Source organism: Ranitomeya imitator, chromosome 4, assembly GCF_032444005.1.
Source record: "Ranitomeya imitator isolate aRanImi1 chromosome 4, aRanImi1.pri, whole genome shotgun sequence".
Taxonomy (NCBI): domain Eukaryota; kingdom Metazoa; phylum Chordata; class Amphibia; order Anura; family Dendrobatidae; genus Ranitomeya; species Ranitomeya imitator.
In genome coordinates this window covers 601,259,385-601,281,404 of record NC_091285.1, presented here as the reverse complement: position 1 = coordinate 601,281,404, position 22,020 = coordinate 601,259,385, and the positions used below count along the sequence as shown (strand labels likewise).

At 43.3% G+C, this 22,020-nt stretch overlaps 1 protein-coding gene across 2 annotated transcripts in view; it reads left to right on the top strand.

Annotated features, from left to right (window-relative positions):
- LOC138676860 (tetraspanin-15-like) overlaps positions 1-22,020 on the top strand; it is a 284,359-nt gene that overhangs the window by 58,866 nt on the left and 203,473 nt on the right. For both annotated transcript variants that reach the window (XM_069766526.1, XM_069766525.1), the window contains exon 2: positions 5,729-5,914. In XM_069766526.1, the coding sequence (XP_069622627.1) occupies positions 5,729-5,914 (186 nt within the window). The remainder of the gene's footprint in view (positions 1-5,728; positions 5,915-22,020) is intronic.

Below are 22,020 nucleotides of genomic sequence, written 5' to 3'. Positions count from 1 at the left end.
TGCTGCCTTTTTGTTTGCTGTGTTAATAGCTGCAATAATATAGCCAGTCTGAGGTAGCAGGAATCCCCTGGCAGGTTCCCTTTATTCACGTTTTAGGTACTTCAACAAGGTGACATTAAACATTTTAACTCCTGCAAAAAAAATTCCTCAAGTGTCTAAGTGGTCAGGAAAGAAAAAAAAGTTCTGCCTTTTTGTATTTTGAACGTGTAACTATAGAGATATTTCAGAAAATATGACTTTGGGGGGTTGGGTGCAGAGAACCCCACCGATTGATGCCTTTGTCTTTGAGTCTTGGAGAAGAGCAGCATTTGGTTGGCCTCATTTGCCCCTGCGTTTTAGTCAGATACTTTTAATTCAAAAGAGCCACATCTTTTAAAGGTCACCTATCACATTGTACATTCAGTCCAATCTGTTGATTGCAAGTTGTAAAGAAGGAGAATGTGGTCTGAATGATACATAGTTTTGTTGGAGAATATTCAGTATAACTTATGTTTTATTTATTGAAATCCCTGGTTGTTTGCATCATTGGGTGGGCCTACTATTGATTGACAACTATCTACAAACGCAGTCATACTGTCGTGACTGTCAATCATTGAATAGAACCTCCCATTGGACTCATCTTTACAAATGTCAGGGAATTCCATGAATAAAATGCTACATTGACTACATCTTTTTCCACATAACTATACATCAATCTCATCAGCTGTTCCTGCATTCTGCTGGGACCTTTGAGGTATCTGGGATCAAAAGGTCACAGCCATTGACCGATTGCTGGTCTTCTTTTGGATTCTGCTCAATGATTCACTGGAGTGAAGCAGATTGATTTTCACTTGGTGTAGAAGGGGTTAAGAGTTCCTTTTTAAGCTTGCTGGGATTCCATAGGGCTCACATCTCAGCTGCTGCATCTTACTGCCTCTCCCTTCCATTATTTATACTCACTCTTTGCTCTCTCCTGTGCCGGTTATAGGTTTTCTATGCTGACCTCTCTAGAGACGTTGGATCCAGATTAAGCTGTGTGGTTCCAGTTGCTGTTTGATTTCTCCCTGTTTGTTTCCCTCCCTGTGTTTCCTTACCTTAGTATTGACACTAGTGTCTTGTTTCCTTACTCACTAGTTAGGGCTAACTCGGGGCCAGCCAGGGCTTAGGCACGTGATCGCACATGGGAGGAAGGACCGCCTAGGGACAATAGGGAGCTCAGGGTGCCGTCTCAGGTGAGTGTTTAGGGGTGTCCTTTCTCCCCTTTCCTTATCATCAGGGAACCCTTTTACCTTCCTTCCCTCTCTTGCTCCACAAGCCAGGCATTTTCTTGCTCCGGCGTGACCATAAGATCCTGTCTGCTTCTCAAATACCATTTTCAACATGACAAGTTCCCTTTAAGGGGTTAAAATATACATATTTTTTTTACATTTTTCAATTCCTCTTTTGATTTTATGTTTTACAATTCTGGAAAGCATTCATCCTCAAGGTGTAGAAAATTGATTGAGTTTTGCAAGTAAAGTGGAGTGTGAAACATTTAAAACTTCTTCTTAGACTCTGGAATTTCAATAACCTCCTCAGACTGTCATTCACCACATATAATAAGATATTTAATGAAGGTTTTATGCGCACCACATATTGAAGCTCATCTCTGCCTGAGCTCCCCAGAGCAAAGAAGGGAGGAAGAGAAAGATCTTCAAAATGTAGAAATAGCGATGTACAGGTAAAGTAAATCAAGGTATTGTGTACTTACTAACTCAGCTGCCATGCCAGGCTATTCCTCCTTCCTGCCTTTCCTAATATGTCTGACTAGGTCTAAATCTAGGGCTGTATGAAGATTATTGCTGGCCCACAACTGAAGGTAAAACTGCATTACTGCTAATGATGCAATCTCGGTGCTTTCCAATGGTACATACAGGTGCATCTCACAAAATTTGATTATCATCAAAAAGTTAATTCATTTCAGTTCTTCAATACAAAAAGTGAAACTCCTATATTATATAGAGTCATTACAGAGTGATCTATTTCAAGTGTTTATTTCTGTTAATGTTGATGATTACGGCTAACAGCCAATGAAAACTCAAAAGTCATTATCTCAGTAAATCAGAATACTTTATAACACCAGCTTGAAAAAAGGATTTTAAAATCCGAAATGTTGATCTACTGAAATGTATATTATTCAGTAAATGCACTTAATAATTGGTCGGGGCTTCTTTTGACGACATTTACTACGTCAATGAGGCGTGGCATGGAGGCGATCAGCCTGTGGCACTGCTGAGGTGTTATGGAAGCCCAGGTTGCTTTGATGGTAGCCTTCAGCACATCTGCATTGTTGTCTGGTGTCTCTTATCTTCCTCTTGACAAAACTCCATAGATTTTCTATGAGGTTAAGGTCAGGCAAGTTTTTTGTGGCCAATCAAGCTCAGTGATACTGTTGTTTGTAAACCTGCTATTGGTACTTTTGGCTGTGTGGGCAGGTGCCAAGTCCTGCTGGAGAATGGCATTTCCATCTCCAAAAAGCTTGTCTGCAGAGGGAAGCATGAAGTACTCTAAAATTTCCTGGTAGACAGCTGCGCTGACTTGGGTCTTGATAAAACACAGTGGACCTACACGAGCAGATGACATGGCTCCCCAAACCATCGCCGATTGTGGAAACTTCACACTAGACCTCAAGCAGGTTGGATTATTTGTCTCTCCACTCTTCCTCCAGACTCTGGGACCTTGATTTCTAGACTTTAGGGTTTCAATATAGTCACAAGCCGATGGTGGGAAGGTTGACCAATACTTTGTGTTCTATAGGGAAACATGGCACAGTTGTATTGTGATCGAAAGGTGGGACCAAAGGATGAAAAGTAAGGTTATTTTTGCATTAATTCGGGGTTTCTTTTCGAATTCCCTGGAAATTTAGGTGGGAACCCAGATAGAGCTTCAAAGGATTCATTAACTTGAATGAAGCCTACAAAGTCACTATCTCCCTTACATCTTGGTAGTATTTGTCTTTTTCAATTACTGCCAAGATGGAACGCAGAAAGTGACATTGTACAATTTATGATATGCAGGATAATATAGCTGTTCACTTTTGCCTTACAATCTCTCATAAGTTTCCTAGACATATACAGTTACATTGTACGGTTGAAAAAAGTCACATATCCATGAAGTTCAACCATATATATGGTATATATTTTTTTTTCAGGATCCCTGTATTTTAAAATTCCCTTTTTTTATTCTATGCAAATAAAAGTATATTAATATACAGTGGGCAAACATAAAATCTATGACACGTTCATGGACTAATGATGCACGTGAAGATATTTTAATAATTTACAAATAAATCTGAAGATTTGATACCGATGAGCTGGATTCCTTCTACTACATTTATACCACAAATGTGGCCTGTACATTGCTTCACCATGATGAATTGTGACACTTATATTGCTTTCGGTAAAAGAAAGTTTAGTAAAAGCAGAAGTTGCACGGAAAAAGGAAATATTATTAGCAGAATGTGGGCTCCTGCAGAGAACCATACATGCAATTGAAACTAGAGTATGAGAAGCGTAAATTAAGGAACCACCAGAATAATGAATACAGGATTCATATGTGTGAGCAGAACATGTGCTATTATATTGTTTGTACACGGAGCGATTGCATTAACCTCTTGTTGATCAGCTTGCATGTAGCCAAATGGAAGTTGGATAAAGGCTGCAGTAGGTCAGTGTAAAACTTGGCTTAGGCCAAATTCAGATGTCCTTGTATCACGGTTTGTGCACTAGCTGCAGGTTTCTCAATCTGAACTCAGTAGTCTCTTGCATGCTTATGATGCTGTCAAGTTTGGGTCAGGAGACCTGTACCCTGTCCGTACAACACAGTTTGTACACAGACCCTGTGTCATGGACACCTGAATTCACTCTCTTTTTGAGATAAGGCCACTCTCTGTAATTACCATGAGGAGACAGGTTACAATTTGTTGTCCATCTGGTAGACCATCTCCTCCCTCGCACTTCTCTATGCTGTTGTGACCTTCAGACAGACAATATGGCGGATGTGTTCTAGGATTGGCCTGCTCTGTTTGGTTTTTGGGAGGTCTGACAAATTGACTTAAGTTTTACCAACTTTCCTCTGCCTGCTCCATCTCAGTGATATTCTGGTCAAGGCATTTTAGCTCAGTGGATTTCATGGTTTTATTAGACTTGTTTTATGGCAACAAATAAATAAAAGTCTAGACCCTACTTAGGTTTCTGCTATCCTCCAAGGACTGTTCTGGTTTGCCTCATTTGGATTGCCTGTTTTTTAAATTCTTTTTCTCATACTTATGAGTTCTCTTTTTTCCCATCTATTTATCCCCCTTGTTTTGTCCTGCACACAATCTACTCCGTAGACTAGTGGATCCCAACCTTTCTTAACATGAGAGCCACATTCAGCTCTGATAGATAGTTGCGAGCTATGTCCAACAGGACCCCTAACCACTTACACCATAGTGACACCGATATGACAGCCAAAGCCTCCCCAAAGAAAGCACATAGAGACCTTGTGCCCCTCACTTATAGGCAGTATACTTACATCCCATGGTTCCCACTTTATCATCTTTCAGTATTCTTCCATCAAGCACATTGACAAACACTATTGCACCCAACATGAAGCCCCCTCTAACTGGCAGTATCATTCTACCTCCAGCTTAATTTATTTATCCTCCCTTCCCCACCTGATCTGCTCTGTGGTGCTACTCACAAAAGTCACCATCGGGAGACATTCTCTTTATGGTTGTTTTCTATACCTGGTGCTAATGCATTAAGTTGGCTTATAGCCACGAACCACACAACATGAGCCTTCGAGCCGCATGTGGTTTTCTAGCTACAGGTTGCAGATCCCGGCCATAAACTCATTAGGGTTTTACAGATTGTGTACATTAATTAATAGTAATGTGAAGAAAGCCGTGCAATAAAAAAAACACTGGCGCAGGGATATGATTTTATCACAGCTTTGCTATATTCTTAGTTTTTTGGCTGGTGGTGTCACTTTCCTAGTTGTTTCTTCCTTTTTATTACAATTTTTTATTTGTTTTTTTTTTGTGATGTGGATTCTCATATATATTTTTTATACTTTAAGCATAATTCTCATATTTTATACAACTATAAATATAACCTGTCGCGTCTCCTGACATATCTAGTAAATATAGATATTCCTTATTAATTAACTATCTGGGACGGTCTTTTCTTAGAACTGTAAGTTGTTTTCTTCAGTTATTCTTACTACAAGTTTTTGAATAAATTTACGATTGAGCGTTAACATTTTTACATATCCTAGGGGAGTGTCCAGTCAGCCAAGACTGATTGGACAATAGCTGTTATAGGAACACACCCCCAACTAGTAACCCCTTGTTGTCAACACATTTCAAGGGCTAACAATAGTGGAATGGTGCAATCCAAAATTCTCACGAAATATTATTTCAAACAGATTGAAATTATTTGCTAAAAATGACGTAACAGGAGATGTAATTAACTTAAAGTTGTATACGTTTTTTTTTTCATAGCCAATTTGTCATCAGACGCAGGTAAACTCTTCTGTGTTGTCAAAATCCCAAGGATAGTTACACATTTTCTCATCAGTAGATTTAATTTCTCGTGGGGTAGGACTTCTGAAAGCTTGTTCATGCATCATTATGGAAAGATAACTTTGCATAAGTTAATGATTACTTGATCTCTATATTTAATATTTCCAGCCAAGCAGAACCTAATTAGGTCCCATTTTCTTCTAGCTGATAGGTCTCTTGATCCTGTGCATTGGAATTTACGCGGAGAGTGAACGGCGGAAGCATCAAACCTTGGAAGGGATATTTCTGGCCCCAGCAATTATCCTGCTGCTTCTGGGCATGCTGATGTTTGTGGTCTCCTTTATTGGCATGGTCGGATCCTTAAGAGACAACTTGCTGCTTCTGAAAATTGTAAGTGAATAGACTGTAAGAATTTCTTGCTCCTTTTCTTAGGATAATGGTCATTAAAGGGGATGTGTTGACAGAAAATGACCTATTGTTCAAATCAGGATTTTAGTTTTGAATAAGTGAACTTTTATTTATTTTTTAATAATTGTATCCAGTAAGGAAAGTTATGAAATTTTGCAAAGAACTTTATTAGGACATTTGTCTTCATTTTTGTAAAAAAAAAAATAAAATAAATAAATTTATTGTAAGTGGACTCTAAACCCTGTTTTTCCCCAGACTATTTTCCTTCATTCAGCTACATTATCAGAATCTACTCACTTGGAGTACAGATGATGGCAGTGAAAGGGTCAGCAGTGCACCCGTGTCCCACTAACTATGGGGATAAACTCCTACAGGAGATTTGTCTCATATGTGCAAAACTTTGAGGAGGAGTTAACTTATGATTGATGACTGCCATCATCTGTAATCCAAATGTGCATGTTCTTTTATCAATGTACCTTTAAAGCAGGCAAATAGAGTGGAGAAAAGTAGGAGTCTCTAAGCCACTTTCATACAATTTTCTTTACAAGAATGACAATAAATCCCTCAATAAAGTGATTCATAACTCTATATTCTGGATAAGTGTTAAAAAAATGGAAGTACAATTACCGTACTTTTTCACATTGATAACCAGCTTCTGCAGGACACAGCGACTACGGCTAACACGGCTATTATAGGGAATGAAAATTCACCGCTCTCAACACCCATGGCAGTGGAGAGCAGTGAATATTCGTTCCGTTTAGTAGCTGGCACATGTGATCTCCCATCCACAGGAAGCCGGCGACTTGGCTACTGTGCCCACTATTAAAGTGAAATGAATATTCACTTCTCCCCACGCCCATAATCCCTCTCACTGCTGGCTTCAGTTCATAGAGGTGGGAGGGACTATGGGCGTGGGGTGCAGTGATTATTCATTTCACTTTAGCAGTGGGCACAAGTGTTTGCTGCAGCAGCTGACTCCTACCTCCTGTTACCCACTGTTCCGACGCTGCCGCTCCCCCATCTCCCCATCCACAGCCGATACATCCAGAGTCCCAGACTATAAGAGGCTCCACCCTATTTTAATCAAAATTTTAGGAGGGAAAAAAGTGCATCTTATAGTCTGAAAAATATGGCATGCCCTATATATTTGGAAAACAATCGAGTGACCAGCCTGGTCAAATTATGCAGGTTTATTTCTGACATTCTAATGATATCAGGACAGTCACACCTGCAGAATTTTTTTTCCATATTTTGTCACATGACGAGTTTATTTCCTTTGATTTTATTTCTGCTACTGGACTTGTCAAAGTTGAATATTCAAAGCACTTTGTCTGTTTTTCTATAAGAAAGGAGCAAAAATAGAAGGGGGGTATAGGGTATACATAATTATAAATATATTGTTTTCTGTGGGAATCCAAGAGGCTGGGGAGCGGTGTGCTCCTGAAGATGGAATATGGAGCAAACCCTTTCACTTGGATTTTATATAGCAGACAACACATCGTATCTAGTGATAATCGAGCACTAAAATGCTCAAATGCTCCGTAATTGAATCAAACAGGTCGGACGGGCTCTGAGTACCGAGTATATTGGAAGACAATGGGAAACTCAAGCACCTCTATCTCTCTCGCAAGCATGGCACTTGAGCACCCGCGATAATTTATCAAGTAGCGAGCATACCCCGGTGCTCAATCGACTATCTAACAGTGCCGGGCACGCTCACTTATCATTAATGCTACCATTTAACATTAGTGTTTTGAGGAGCTGCGGACTTCCGTGAAGCCCCGCCCTTGGCCACATCTCCGCCGCTGGCTCTGCCTACTTCTGCATGCGGCCTGCGTACCTATCCTTAACATTAGGTACGCAGATCGTGCGGCTGTATGCGGATGCTTCCGCATGCGTCATTTTGACGATGCGGAGAAAAAAAAATTGCTGCCAGCTGCGTCCTACGCTGGTCGCCGCATCGTCAAAACAACGTGTTAGGGCTAGCGGAACGCACCGAGTAAATAGAGATGTTTATTGATATTGGTGCGTTCGCAGCCCAGGGTCCACCGTGCAGGAGTACCTGCTGCTAGCAAACGGCGGAGCTATATGGCGGTATAGATTAACTCAGTTAATTCACTGAGTAGCCGTGAAAGGAAAGCACTGTGCCCTGTTAGACTCCACAGAGGCACAGGCTAACTGCCCAAACAGAGAGCAGTCAGTGGTCACACAAACACACAAAACTCCTCGCCAGAGGAGCCAGCATTCTAGGGGCTTATTTCAGCCAGGTCCCTAAACACACATACATGTGACCACACTGGCGCAAAGCACATAACATAAGACAATACTAGGGCATGGCCGTGCGGTCATGCGCAGTTTATATAGTTGCAGCACAGGAAGCCGCTACTGAAGTTTTTGCCCTTTCAGGACCTTCCAGAAGGACCAATGGAAAGTGCTGCAGTACCTGAGCATGTTTTGCGCTTTCAGGACCTTCCAGAAGGACCAATGGAATGTACTGCAGCACCTGAGCATGTGACCGAACATCTGGCCCTCGACCTCCAATGGGAGACCCTGCCCTGGGCATGCTCAGTGTGAGTAAACAAGGACTTAGTCCCAGAGAGGCTCACTCGCCGCAGATCAGTGCAGGGTACCATAGGAAAGCCAGAAAAGGCAGTAGTGACCCTATGCACCGAATCAGCCCCAGCAAGACGCTGGGAGCGACGTCTCCGCTGAGCAGAGCCCACTGCGGCCGATACCGAATGGGAGACCACAGCAGACACGGATCGAGATTCCCCCTGTGCAGCAGAGGAAACTCGACTCCTAACATTACCCCCCCCCTCCTAGGGCCCCCCCCTCCTTGAGCCTCACTACGCTCAAAAGCTGCGATAAGCAGCGGAGCCCGAATGTGCTCCACAGGCTCCCAGGTTCTATCCTCTGGGCCGTGACCCTTCCAGTCTACCAGATAAAATTTCTTGCCACGTACCACCTTGCACCCCACAATAGCATTCACCTCAAACTCATCCGTGGATGAACCCGATGTCCCAGCAGATGACTCGGAAAACCGGGACAAATGAACGGGCGTGGAGGAATAGCCAAAAGGTAGACCACAGGGTTGACCTGTTCCAGAACCTTAAACGGGCCAATGTAGCGAGGAGCAAACTTAGTGGACTCAACTCGCAGCCTGATGTTACGGGCGGAGAGCTACACTAAGTCGCCAGGAGCAAAGACCGGAGCGGGGTGCCGGTGTGTATCAGCCGAAACCCTCATTCTCTCCTTGGAGGCCCGGATGGCATCCTGTGTGCGGTCCCAGATGTCACGTGCCTCCACCGCCCAGTCTGCCACCCTAGAATCGGTGGATGACACGGGCATGGGCACAGGGACATGCGGATGCTGGCCGTAATTAAGGCGAAAAGGAGTTTGACCAGTGGAATCGGCTACGGCGTTGTTCAGGGCAAATTCCGCCCAAGGTAGCAAAGATGCCCAGTCATCCTGCCTAGCAGAGATGAAATGTCGCAAATATGTCACCAGAGTCTGGTTGGTTCTCTCCACCAACCCATTCGTTTCGGGATGGTATGCAGAGGAGAGGTTTAACTCTATGCTGAGTAAACGGCAGAGCTCTCTCCAAAACCGAGATGCGAACTGGGGACCCCGATCGCTGACAATCTTATCAGGCATACCATGCAATCGGAAAACGTGTTTAATGAACAACACCGCCAATGCACGTGCTGAGGGTAACCGAGGAAGCGGCACCAAATGCACCATCTTGGAGAAATGGTCGGTGACAACCCAAATAATGGAGCAGCCACGCGACTTGGGTAGACCCACCACAAAGTCCATCCCGACCATCTCCCAGGGCCTGTCTGCCACCGGTAGAGGGTAAAGCAACCCAGCAGGCCGTTGCCGAGGAGACCGATTCTGGGCGCAAGAAACGCACGCCTGAATATAGTCCTTGACATCTCGGGCCATATGCGGCCACCAGTATGTTCTCGCCAGAAGCTCAGATGTCCTCTTGGTCCCAAAATGCCCACCCACTCTGGAGGAGTGAGCCCAAGAGAGAACCTCCGGTCGCAAGTTAGCTGGTACGAAAGTCTTGCCCGGGGGCACAGACTCTAGAGAAACCGGAGCTACAGTTCTCAGGCTCTCAGAAGGGACAATAAGCCGAGGCTCCTCCTCCTCCTCCTCCGATGACACCACGGAGCGGGAGAGAGCGTCAGCACGAACGTTCTTCTCCCCGGAGAGGAAATGGAGAGTAAAATGGAACCGGGAGAAGAACAGGGACCATCTAGCCTGGCGAGAATTCAGCCGCTGGGCCGTTTGCAGGTACACCAAGTTCTTGTGGTCAGTGAAGACTTGGAAGGGAAAGCGAGCTCCCTCCAAGAGATGTCTCCACTCCGAAAAAGCCAACTTCATGGCCAGCAACTCCCTGTCCCCGATGGAATAATTCCTCTCCGCTGGTGTGAAGGTCTTGGAGAAGAAGAAGCAAGGATGCTTCCGACCTTGAGCATCCTTTTGGAAAAGGACTGCTCCAGCACCAACGGATGAGGCATCCACCTCCTCCAACTGCCACTAGACGCTGACGTTTCCCCGACCGCTGAGGACCCTTGGAGGCAAGGTGTCCTGACTGCTGGCAAACATGACAGACCTTATGTGCACGGGCAGACTGAGACTTGGATCCCGCTCGTGTCACCTCTAAGGCCTCATGTGACTCGGATGCCTGGACTGGAGATTCCAAAGGTTTGGCGAAGGTGGGATCCAGCCAAAACCTCTGCCTACACTGGGCTCGCTCCAACCTCCGCTCGTTAAAACGGAGGTCGATACGAGTAGAGACAGTTATTAACTCCTCCAGTGTGGCAGGAATCTCCCTAGTGGCCAGAGCGTCCTTAATGTGGTCAGCCAGGCCCCTCCAAAATATGGGGATAAGGGCTTTATCCGACCACTCCAGCTCGGAAGCTAAAGTACGGAAGCGGACGGAAAAATGGCTGACCAAGGACTCACCCTGAGTTAATGCCAATAGTTGGAGCGCTGTGTCATGGGTGACTTGAGGTCCTAAAAAGACCTTTTTCATAGTGCTCAGGAACAACGGAGCACTCTGCACCACATGATCACCACGCTCCTACAACGGCGTAGCCCACTCCAACGCCCTGTCCGACAAAAGAGACACAATAAATCCCACCTTAGCCCGCTCTGTAGGAAAACGTGCAGCCAGGAGATCGAGGTGAATAGAGCACTGACTCACGAATCCCCTACAAGTTTTGCTATTTCCAGAAAATTTTTCTAGCAGCGGGAGGCGAGATAACGTCGGAACAGGGGTGGCAGTGGACAAGGTTGCTGCAGCCACGCTAGCAGCCTGTATAGCAACTGCGGTAACATCCACAGCTGAGGTTGAGCTCTCGAGAGCCGCCAACCTACCCTCCAGCTGCTGGATATACCGCAAAGATTGCTGAATGTCCGCCATTTACTAGCCAGACCCTGGCGCTAGTATTCTGTTAGGGCTAGCGGAACGCACCGAGTAAATAGAGATGTTTATTGATATTGGTGCGTTCGCAGCCCGGGGTCCACCGTGCAGGAGTACCTGCTGCTAGCAAACGGCGGAGCTATATGGCGGTATAGACTAACTCAGTTAATTCACTGAGTAGCCGTGAAAGGAAAGCACTGTGCCCTGTTAGACTCCACAGAGGCACAGGCTAACTGCCCAAACAGAGAGCAGTCAGTGGTCACACAAACACACAAAACTCCTCGCCGGAGGAGCCAGCATTCTAGGGGCTTATTTCAGCCGGGTCCCTGAACACACATACATGTGACCACACTGGCGCAAAGCACATAACATAAGACAATACTAGCGCATGGCCGTGCGGTCATGCGCAGTTTATATAGTTGCAGCACAGGAAGCCGCTACTGAAGTTTTTGCCCTTTCAGGACCTTCCAGAAGGACCAATGGAAAGTGCTGCAGTACCTGAGCATGTTTTGCCCTTTCAGGACCTTCCACATGCAGCACCTGAGCATGTGACCAAACATGTGGCCCTCGACCTCCAATGGGAGACCCTGCCCTGGGCATGCTCAGTGTGAGTAAACAAGGACTTAGTCCCAGAGAGGCTCGCTCGCCGCAGATCAGTGCAGGGTACCATAGGAAAGCCAGAAAAGGCAGTAGTGACCCTATGCACCGAATCAGCCCCAGCAAGACGCTGGGAGCGACGTCTCCGCTGAGCAGAGCCCACTGCGGCCGATACCGAATGGGAGACCGCAGCAGACACGGATGGAGATTCCCCCTGTGCAGCAGAGGAAACTCGACTCCTAACACAACGCATGCGGAAGCATCCGCATACAGCCGCACGACCTGCATACCTAATGTTAAAGATAGGTATGCAGGCCGCATGCAGAAGTAGGCAGAGCTAGCGGCGGAGGTGTGGCCAAGGGCGGGGCTTAACGGAGGAAGTCCGCAGCTCCTCAAAACACTAATGTGAAACCGGCCTTACAGTTGCTTCTCCGCTTAGTTCTTCCAGTACATAATACTGCCTTGACAAAAAAAATAGCTAGGAACCTCAATGGCTGAATTATACTTAAAAGTGATCCTCCAGCCATAAATGAAAAATGAGGAAATGTAAAGCATGGCTTTTTACATAGTTCTGCCACATTATTTAGAAAAAAAGTGTCTGCGTTACTTTATACTGGATTGTGGCTTCTATGAACCTTGTGAGCGGACTTTGTGCCTTCCTCCTACCTCCTTCCTTCTTTCTACTATTAATAGTATAAATTACTCCTGATTGTAACTTGCCAAAGTCAATGAACTGCTCCACTGATAACTGCGTGAAAAGCCCCGAAAGCAAGTACAGTACTAATCACTCATTCTCCATCTGTCCTGTATCTTCAGCGTACGTGAAATCTGCAGGAGCGATCTTACAAAAAGATAACTGAATCCTATGATTAGGGCTCTGACTGCTGTGACCCGCACAATCCCAAGAATGTGGCTCTAAAATGCCCTATTAGAAAGGTGATCCGCTGTATGGGACTTCCAGTATCCAGTCATAGGGGCGGCGCCGTCACTGTCCAAGTCACCGCTCTGTGTAATCGCGCCCCCGGCACTGACTGACGGCTCGCTCAGCAGTAACCTGCAGATTAACCCTATACCTGGAGGTTTATAGCATTAATTTCCATGACCGATCGATTCCCTTTAAGTTCACACAATGAATTTTTAAGGCTGCGTATTTTTGCTGTACCTATTGTAATTTTTTTTTTACTTTGCATAAACTGACAATTTTTATTTTTGGTATGCTGAGTTATGTGTGGATTTTCCCCGTAGACTTACATTAGATGTGGAAAATCCGCAGCTAAAGGACAACATGTGCAAGAAGTTTGTATGTTCTCCTCGTTTTTGTGTGGGTTTCCTCCCACACTCCAAAAACATACTAATAGGGAATTTAGGTTGTGAGCCCCATTAATCCCTTTCTGACCTCGGACGGGATAGTACATCCGAGGTCAGATCCCCTACTTTGATGCAGAGCTCCTCGGTAAGCCCGCATCTAAGCCGGGACATGTCAGCTGTTTTGAACAGCTGACATGTGCCCGTAATAGGCGCAAGCAGAATCGCGATCTGCCCGCGCCTATTAACTAGTTAAATGCCGCTGTCAAACGCAGACAGCGGCATTTAACTACCGCATCCGGCCGGGCGGCCGGAAATGACGTCATCGCCGACCCCCGTCACATGATCAGAGGTCGGCGATGCTTCTCCATTGTAACCATAGAGGTCCTTGAGACCTCTATGGTTACTGATCGCCAGTAGCTGTGAGCGCCACCCGGTGGTAGGCGCTTACAGCACACCTGATTTTATACTACATAGCAGCGAACAGCAGATCGCTGCTATGTAGCAGAGGCGATCACGTTGTGCCTGCTTCTTGCCTCCCATGGAGGCTATTGAAGCATGGCAAAAGTAAAAAAAAAAAAAAAAGTTAAAAAAAATGTGAAAAAAATAAAAGAAATATAAAAGTTTAAATTACCCCCCTTTCGCCCCAATCAAAATAAATCAATAAAAAAAAATCAAATCTACACATATTTGGTATCCCCGCGCTCAGAATTGCCCGATCTATCAATTAAAAAAAAGCATTAACCTGATTGCTAAACAGCGTAGCAAGAAAAAAATTCGAAACTCCAGAATTACGTTTTTTTGGTCGCCGCGACATTGAATTAAAATGCAATAACGGGCGATCCAAAGAACGTATCTGCACCAAAATGCTATCATTAAAAACGTCATCTCGGCACGCAAAAAATAAGCCCTCAACCGACCCCAGATCATGAAAAATAGAGACGCTACGAGTATCGGAAAATGGCGCAATTTTTTTTTTTTTAGCAAAGTTTGGAATTTTTTTTCACCACTTAGATAAAAAATAACCTAGTCATGTTTGGTGTCTATGAACTCGTACTGACCTGGAGAATCATAATGGCAGGTCAGTTTTAGCATTTAGTGAACCTAGCAAAAAGCCAAACAAAAAACAAGTGTGGGATTGCACTTTTTTTTGCAATTTCACCGCACTTGGAATTTTTTTCCCGTTTTCTAGTACACGACATACTAAAACCAATGATGTCGTTCAAAAGTACAACTCGTCCCGCAAAAAATAAGCCCTCACATGGCCAAATTGACGGAAAAATAAAAAAAGTTATAGCTCTGGGAATGAGGGGAGTGAAAAACGAACACGGAAAAACGAAAAATCACAAGGTCATGAAGGGGTTAAGGACAGTGATGATAATGTCTGTATAGCTCTGCAAACTATGATGGCGCTATTTAAGCAAAGCATACAGGTGCTTCTCACAAAATTAGAATAACATCAAAAAGTTAATTTATTTCAGTTCTTCAATACAAAAAGTGAAACTTCTAAATTAGTTACCGTCATTACAAACAGAGGGATCTATTGCAAGTATTTATTTCTGTTAATGTTGATTATTTTGGCTTACAGCCAATGAAAACTCAAACATCATTATCTCAGTAAATTAGAATACTTTGTAACACCAGCTTGAAAAATGATTTTAAAATCCGAAATGTTGGCCTAATGAAATGTATGTTCAGTAAATGCACTCCATACATGGTCTAGGCTCCTTTTGCATCAATTACTGCATCAATGAGTTGTTATGGAAGCCCAGGTTGCTTTGATAGCAGCCTTCAGCTCGTCTGCATTGTTGGGTCTGGTGTCTCTCATCTTGCTGTTGACAATACCCCATAGATTCTTGATGGGGTTAAGGTCAGGTGAGTTTGCTGGAAAATCAAGCACAGTGATACTGTTGTTTTTAAACCAGGTATTGGTACTTTTGGCAGTGTGGACAGGTGCCAAGTCCTGCTGGAGGATTAAATTTCCATCTTCAAAAAGCTTGTCGGCAGAGGGAAGCATGAAGTGCTCTAAAATTTCCTGGTAGACGACTGCACTGACTTTGGTTTTGATAAAACACAGTGGACCTACACCAGCAGATGACATGGCTCCCCAAACCATCACTGATTGTGGAAACTTCACACGACCTCAAGCAGCTTGGATTGTGTGACTCTCCACTCTTCCTCCAGACTCTGGGACCTTGATTCCCAAATGAAATGCAAAATTTACTGTCATCTGAAAACAACACCTTGGACCACTGAGAAACAGTCCAGTTCTTTTTCTCGTTGGCCCAGGTAAGACGCTTCAGGCGTTGTCTATTGGTCATGAGTGGCTTGACACAAATAATGCGACACTTGTAGCCCATGTCCTGGATACCTCTGTATGTGGTGGCTCTTGAAGCAATGACTTCAGCAGCAGTCCACTCTTTGTGAATCACCCACAATTTTTGAATGACCTTTTTTTAACAATCCTTTCAAGGCTGCGGTTATCCCGGTTGCTTGTGCACCTTTTCTACCACTCGTTTTCCTTCCACTCACCTTTCCATTAATATGCTTGGATACAGCACTCTGTGAGAAGCCAGCTTCTTGAGCAATGACCTTTTGTGGCTAAGGCTACTTTCACACTTGAGTTTTGTGCTGTCCGTCGTGGTGCAGCAAAATGACGTATCGATGGACGTCTTCGACGGATGCAGTGTAATGACGGATGCGTCGTACAGAAATTCCGGGAATTAAATGAGAGACTGACTTTTTCCGGATTTGAAAATCCTTCCGGGCATGCTCAGAGGGGGTAAAACGGAATCCGTCGCTGAATTCCAGTGTGTGATGGTCAGCGACGGATCCTGCGTCCATAGGCTTCCATTATAGCCGACGATGGAGAGCGCAGGATGCGTTGCTGACCAATTTTCCGACGTGCAGAAAAAACTTTCCAATGAACGTTTTCTTCGCACGACGGACCGCTATTTTCCGACGGATCCAGTGCACGACGGATTAAACGGATGGCCATCCGTCACAAACCGTTGCTAATACAAGTCTATGGGAAAATGCAGGATCCTGCAAATTTTTTTACAGGATCCTGCATTCTCAAAAAGCGACGGATAGTGGCGGATTAAAAAAAACGCAAGTGTGAAAGTAGCCTTACTCTCCTTGTGGAGTGTGTCAGTGACTGCCTTCTGGACATCTGTCAAGTCAGCAGTGTTTCCCATGATTGTGGAGCCTACTGAAACAGACTAAGGGACCTTTTTAAACACTTTTAGGAAGCCTTTGCAGGTGTTTTTGTTAATTCTAATTTCCTGAGATAATGACTTTTGGGTTTTCATTGTCTGTAAGCCATAATCATCAACATTAACCGAAATAAACACTTGAAATAGAACACTTTTTTTATTAACTTTTTGATGATATTTAGTGATGAGTGAGCGTACTCGTTGCTTGGGTGACCTCCGAGTATTTGTTAGTGTTCGGAGATTAAGTTTTCATCGCGGCAGCTGAATGATTTACAGCTATTAGACAGCTTGATTACATGTGATGATTCCCTAGCAACCAGGTAACCCCCACATGTACTCAGCCTGGCTAATAGCTGTAAAGGTACCGTCACACTCAGCGACGCTGCAGCGATTTAGACAACGATCCGATCGCTGGAGCGTCACTGTTTAGGTCGCTGTAGAGACGTCAAACACAGCAGCTCCAGAACGATGCAGGAGCGATCCAGTGACGTAACGGCGACTCACTTATCGTTCTCGCTGGTTGTTAGCTCCATGTAAAACGTTGCTGGCATCGTTGCTTTTGATGTCAAACATGACGATACACGCCGACCTGACCACCAAATAAAGTTCTGGACTTCTAGCTCCGACCAGCGATGGTACAGCGGGATCCAGATCGCTGCTGCGTGTCAAACACAACGAGATCGCTTTCCAGGACGCTGCAACGTCACAGATCGTTGTCGTTATCGTTGCAAAGTTGCTGAGTGTGACGGTACCTTAAATCATTCAGATGAGGTGATGAAAACTTAATCTCCGAACACTAAGAAATAGTCGGAGGTCACCCGAGCGTGCTCGGGAAAACCCGAGCAATGAGTACACTCACTCATCACTGATGATATTCTAATTTTGTGAGAAACACCTGTAAGTAAGAAAAACAAAAAAAAAAAACACAGGTGTTTTTTAGTGTGTTTCCTCTAAACATGCATGTAATCTGCACATGGCTGTATCAATAAAGTTTTGTCAAAGTCAAATACCAGAATGCACTAAAAAACAGCTTTATTTAAAACATAACATACCAAAAAGAGACAAAAACGCAATACAAAAGAAAATTTGTCATATCCAAAACTCGTCAAGTGCTTATTGCGGGAGCATAGCCTAACACATGTTCACCTAATGATAGGGCTGGCTTCATACTTATTACAGGACACTAAGGCAACATTCACGCATTTAGTATTTGGTAAGTATTTTACATCAGTATTTGTAAGCCAAAATCAGCAGAGAAACAATAAGAGGAAAAGTATAATAGAAACACATTCACCACTTCTGTATTTATCACCCACTCCTGATTTTTTCTTACAAATGCTGAGGTAAAATACTGACCAAATATTGAATGTGTGAAAATGGCCTAATACTAAAAGGCATTTGAAGGTCACCAGGTTCTCAGATTTACTTTCTTTGTGTCAGCTGTATGTAGTAGATAAGTAAAAAAAAAAACATCCTGCAGACCCAAGGTGATCCTAATAAGCTCCAATCAACCTCCGATGATACCAGCCCAAGCAGGTGGTGACATTTTAATATGTAAAATAAGTCTCTGAGAGATTGTCTCCATCTGTGTACAGTGGTTCTTGTGTACAGAAATCACAGTGCAGAGTCTTAGTGCGGAGATACAATCACTGCTTCTGATTACCTGAGACCATCAATTATTCATGGGTTAACCTCGCGTTCTGTTGACAGCATGTAGATGAAATGTTCTGGCCTCCAGGGTATTTACAGCTTTAGCGGCACTGGGTTTTCATGTTTGCATAATTATATTTTTAGGGGATTATACATGAGGAAGTGCGGGTTGGTAAATGTAAAATCACAAATGGATAATGCATTATACAACGCTGGAAGTTTTTTTTTTCCCATACAAAAGCCTGAAGTTTACATTGTCAATGTTAGTTAAATTGTGTCTGTGTGCGATATTATTCACAGCGGGAGACAGGGATGTGGAGTTTCTCTCTTTTTAAGATATGGCTCGGTTCGTTCTGAAGATTTTACTGCCTTTTTTATAGAAGCTCAAAAGCTTTTATAAAACTATTTTTTTTCCACTGATTATAATGTTTTCAAGTCATGCAATTCTTGGATTTTTTTTCTTTTTGGAATTTTGTATGTGCATTTTTATTTCGGTCCTATCAAACAGAAAAGAATGGAAACAAGGGAAAGATGGGGATGCGGTCTGAACTCCACTTCCTGCCGACTGCAACTCAAAAATATTTCACGAATCCGTTCATTCCTCAACCATGAATCTGCAAAAACCCTAGTCCATGCCCTCATCATCTCTCGCCTTGACTACTGCAACCTCCTGCTCTGTGGCCTCCCCGCTAACACTCTCGCACCCCTCCAATCTATTCTAAACTCTGCTGCCCGACTAATCCACCTGTCCCCCCGCTATTCCCCGGCCTCTCCCCTCTGTCAATCCCTTCACTGGCTCCCCATTGCCCAGAGACTCCACTACAAAACCCTAACCATGACGTACAAAGCCATCCACAACCTGTCTCCTCCATACATCTGTGACCTCGTCTCCCGGTACTTACCTACCCGCAACCTCCGATCCTCACAAGATCTCCTACTCTACTCCCCTCTTATCTCCTCTTCCCACAATCGTATACAAGATTTCTCTCGCGTATCACCCCTACTCTGGAACCCTCAACCACAACACATCAGACTCTCGCCTACCATCGAAACCTTCAAAAAGAACCTGAAGACCCACCTCTTCAGACAAGCCTACAACCTGCAGTAACCACCGATCGACCAAACCGCTGCATGACCATCTCTACCCTCACCTACTGTAATCTCACCCATCCCTTGTAGATTGTGAGCCCTCGCGGGCAGGGTCCTCATTCCTCCTGTACCAGTTATGACTTGTATTGTTTAAGATTATTGTACTTGTTTTTACTATGTATACCCCTCCTCACATGTAAAGCGCCATGGAATAAATGGCGCTATAACAATAAATAATAATAATAATAATAATAAACTGTAGTGCAATATGTTAGGTCGGAAAGGTTGTGCTGTCATGAATGTGGTAAAGGGTGAAATCCTACTTGTCTACTTTAAAGAATTATTTCCAGGGGGTCCTGAGATGCTGCTGGATATTAACCCTACCTACAAGATCTGGCCATGCCCCAAGGGCCTCCATTAGAAGGATGTTCCTTATTTAAATGTTTAAATGGTCAACAGATTTATCTGATCATTATGCTCCCCCCCGATTCTGCCTGTCTTCTTTCTTCCCACTGGTCCCATCCACAGGATGTAGCACTGCAGCCAGTCACTAGGCTCAGCAGTCATGCCAAGGTTAGAGGGCACAAGTCCCACAGATTTGATGCAGCGATCACATAGTCTAGGAATTATGTCACAACCATGTCAACATAGACTAGTAGGGAGCAAATGGTGGAGCTTCACTGGTAACTAATAATGATTGTTATTTTTAACAAGTGCAAGCTTTTCAACCAATATAATTTTTGAAAATTCTCCTGCAACAAACCCTCCTCTACTCACCCTCCCCTGGTCCTACGTTGAGTCTCTGCTGCTGCTCCAACTATCTCTTATTTTCTGCAGCTCTGATGTCACATTGACAGCGCTGCAGCCAATAACTGAACTTCATGGCAGCGAGCATCTCATGCATAACTGCTGAGCTTAGTTACTGGCCGCGGTTCTGGCAATGTGACATCAACACTAGGCCCGTTGAGAAAACTGCAACCAAAGACAGAGGTTTTCCAAGACCGAAAAACCCATTGTAAAGTTTAAAAACTGAAAACTCCTTGAAGTATGCCATTTGAATTACCCAGATATATAATATGATCAAATCGCCTGATAAATGATGGAAAACATATGCCCTCAGTAAAAAGTGCTGGAAGACTTATCCCCTTAAAAGTGTTGCTAATAGAATGGCCCCTTGAAAAAATAAGGCTTCTCATCCTGTTTTATTAAATATTGCCTAAAATTGTACCTGCAATGTTACCTGGGTTCTCCCTGTGATGAGAAATCAAAAAATGGCAACAATTGTGCTCATAGTTCTTGTAATCTGATATCCTAATGTGACCCAGGTGTACGGACGAGGGAAGGTCTGACAAACATAAATATGAAAGGTAGTGAAAAAAATATATGAGTAGGACATTGAAAATTAGTCAAGTGGGAAAACTTAGTAGAAGACTAAATGTGCATGTAAGATTTGCTACAAATTTTTTAAAATATCTGTTTTGGCAGCACAATTTTAGGACAGGTCTTTTCTCCTTTTGGCCAAAATGGCACCAAAAATATTGTGCAACAGTCTGACATTCTAGAATCTTTAAATATTAGAAATGGTCTTTCTACCATTGAAACATAACTCCCTTAGAACTCATTAGTGAAATGGATCTGGTGAATAGAAAATACCGAAAGAGAGGTTGTCCTTATAGGGCTTTTATATGTTACATCTCCAATCATCTTCATTCTTCAGTATAACATTACTACTTTTTACTTTAGTAGTCGTGCCATAAAAAAACACAAATGCAAAAAGTTTACCTTTCCTTGAGTCTTTATAGTCTCAGAAAGCAAAGATGAAAGTTTCCATCCATCAGTCACTTCAAGTTTGTCTTTTGCTTTTATTCTATTTTATGACAGTGTACTACAAAGCAATTGAAGAAAGTCTTCATTAATGCCTTCAGATGTGACACAAAATTTGTCAGCGAGCTGTATCCATTCCGAGAAATGTAGATTTAACGGTATTTATAGTTATTATAAACATATAGTGTAACCTGACAATATGGGGAAAATTGCAAACTTTGCATTGGATAGTGCTAAATACTATTAGGCTGTGTTCCCACGTGTTTTTGCTTCGTTATTTTGCTGTATTTTTTTATGCAAATTAAAAGCGGCTTTTAACAGTACCAGCAAAAGATATGAGATTTAAAAAATCTCATGCACACGATTGTTTTTTTTCCCCTGACTGGAAAGCTGCTGCGTTTTTGCAGCGTTTTTTCACCCGTAGAAAGCAATGAGTAGCTGAAAAAAATGCAGCAGAAAAATGTTGCCATCAGTTTTGCAATGTGTTTAGTGAAAAAACGCAGATGTAGCAGAATGTGAAACCCATTTATTGTTGTGATTTTCTCAAATTTAAACCAAAATGTTTTGGTATGGGCAAGGATGTTGGTATTGGTACAGTTTCATTAAATTAGTGATGTGTTTAAAGTAAACAAAACATAACCATTTCAATGCCCTACCAATGTATGAAAGTAAACAATGCCCTACCAATGTATGAAAATAAACAATGCCCTACCAATGTATGAAAGTAAACAATGCCCTACCAACTCAATGCCCTACCAATGTATGAAAGTAAACAATGCCCTACCAATGTATGAAAGTAAACAATCATCACTATTTTTTAGACATAAAAAAACTTTTTCAACTAAATGGTTTCATCAAATTTTTTTCCAAAAATGTTTTGTGGTTTCACATACATTTTGCATTGATGGCAAATAGTTATGCACACTACACTGACATTTTCAGTTGTCTACTATGTGTTGTTTGTTTCACAATAA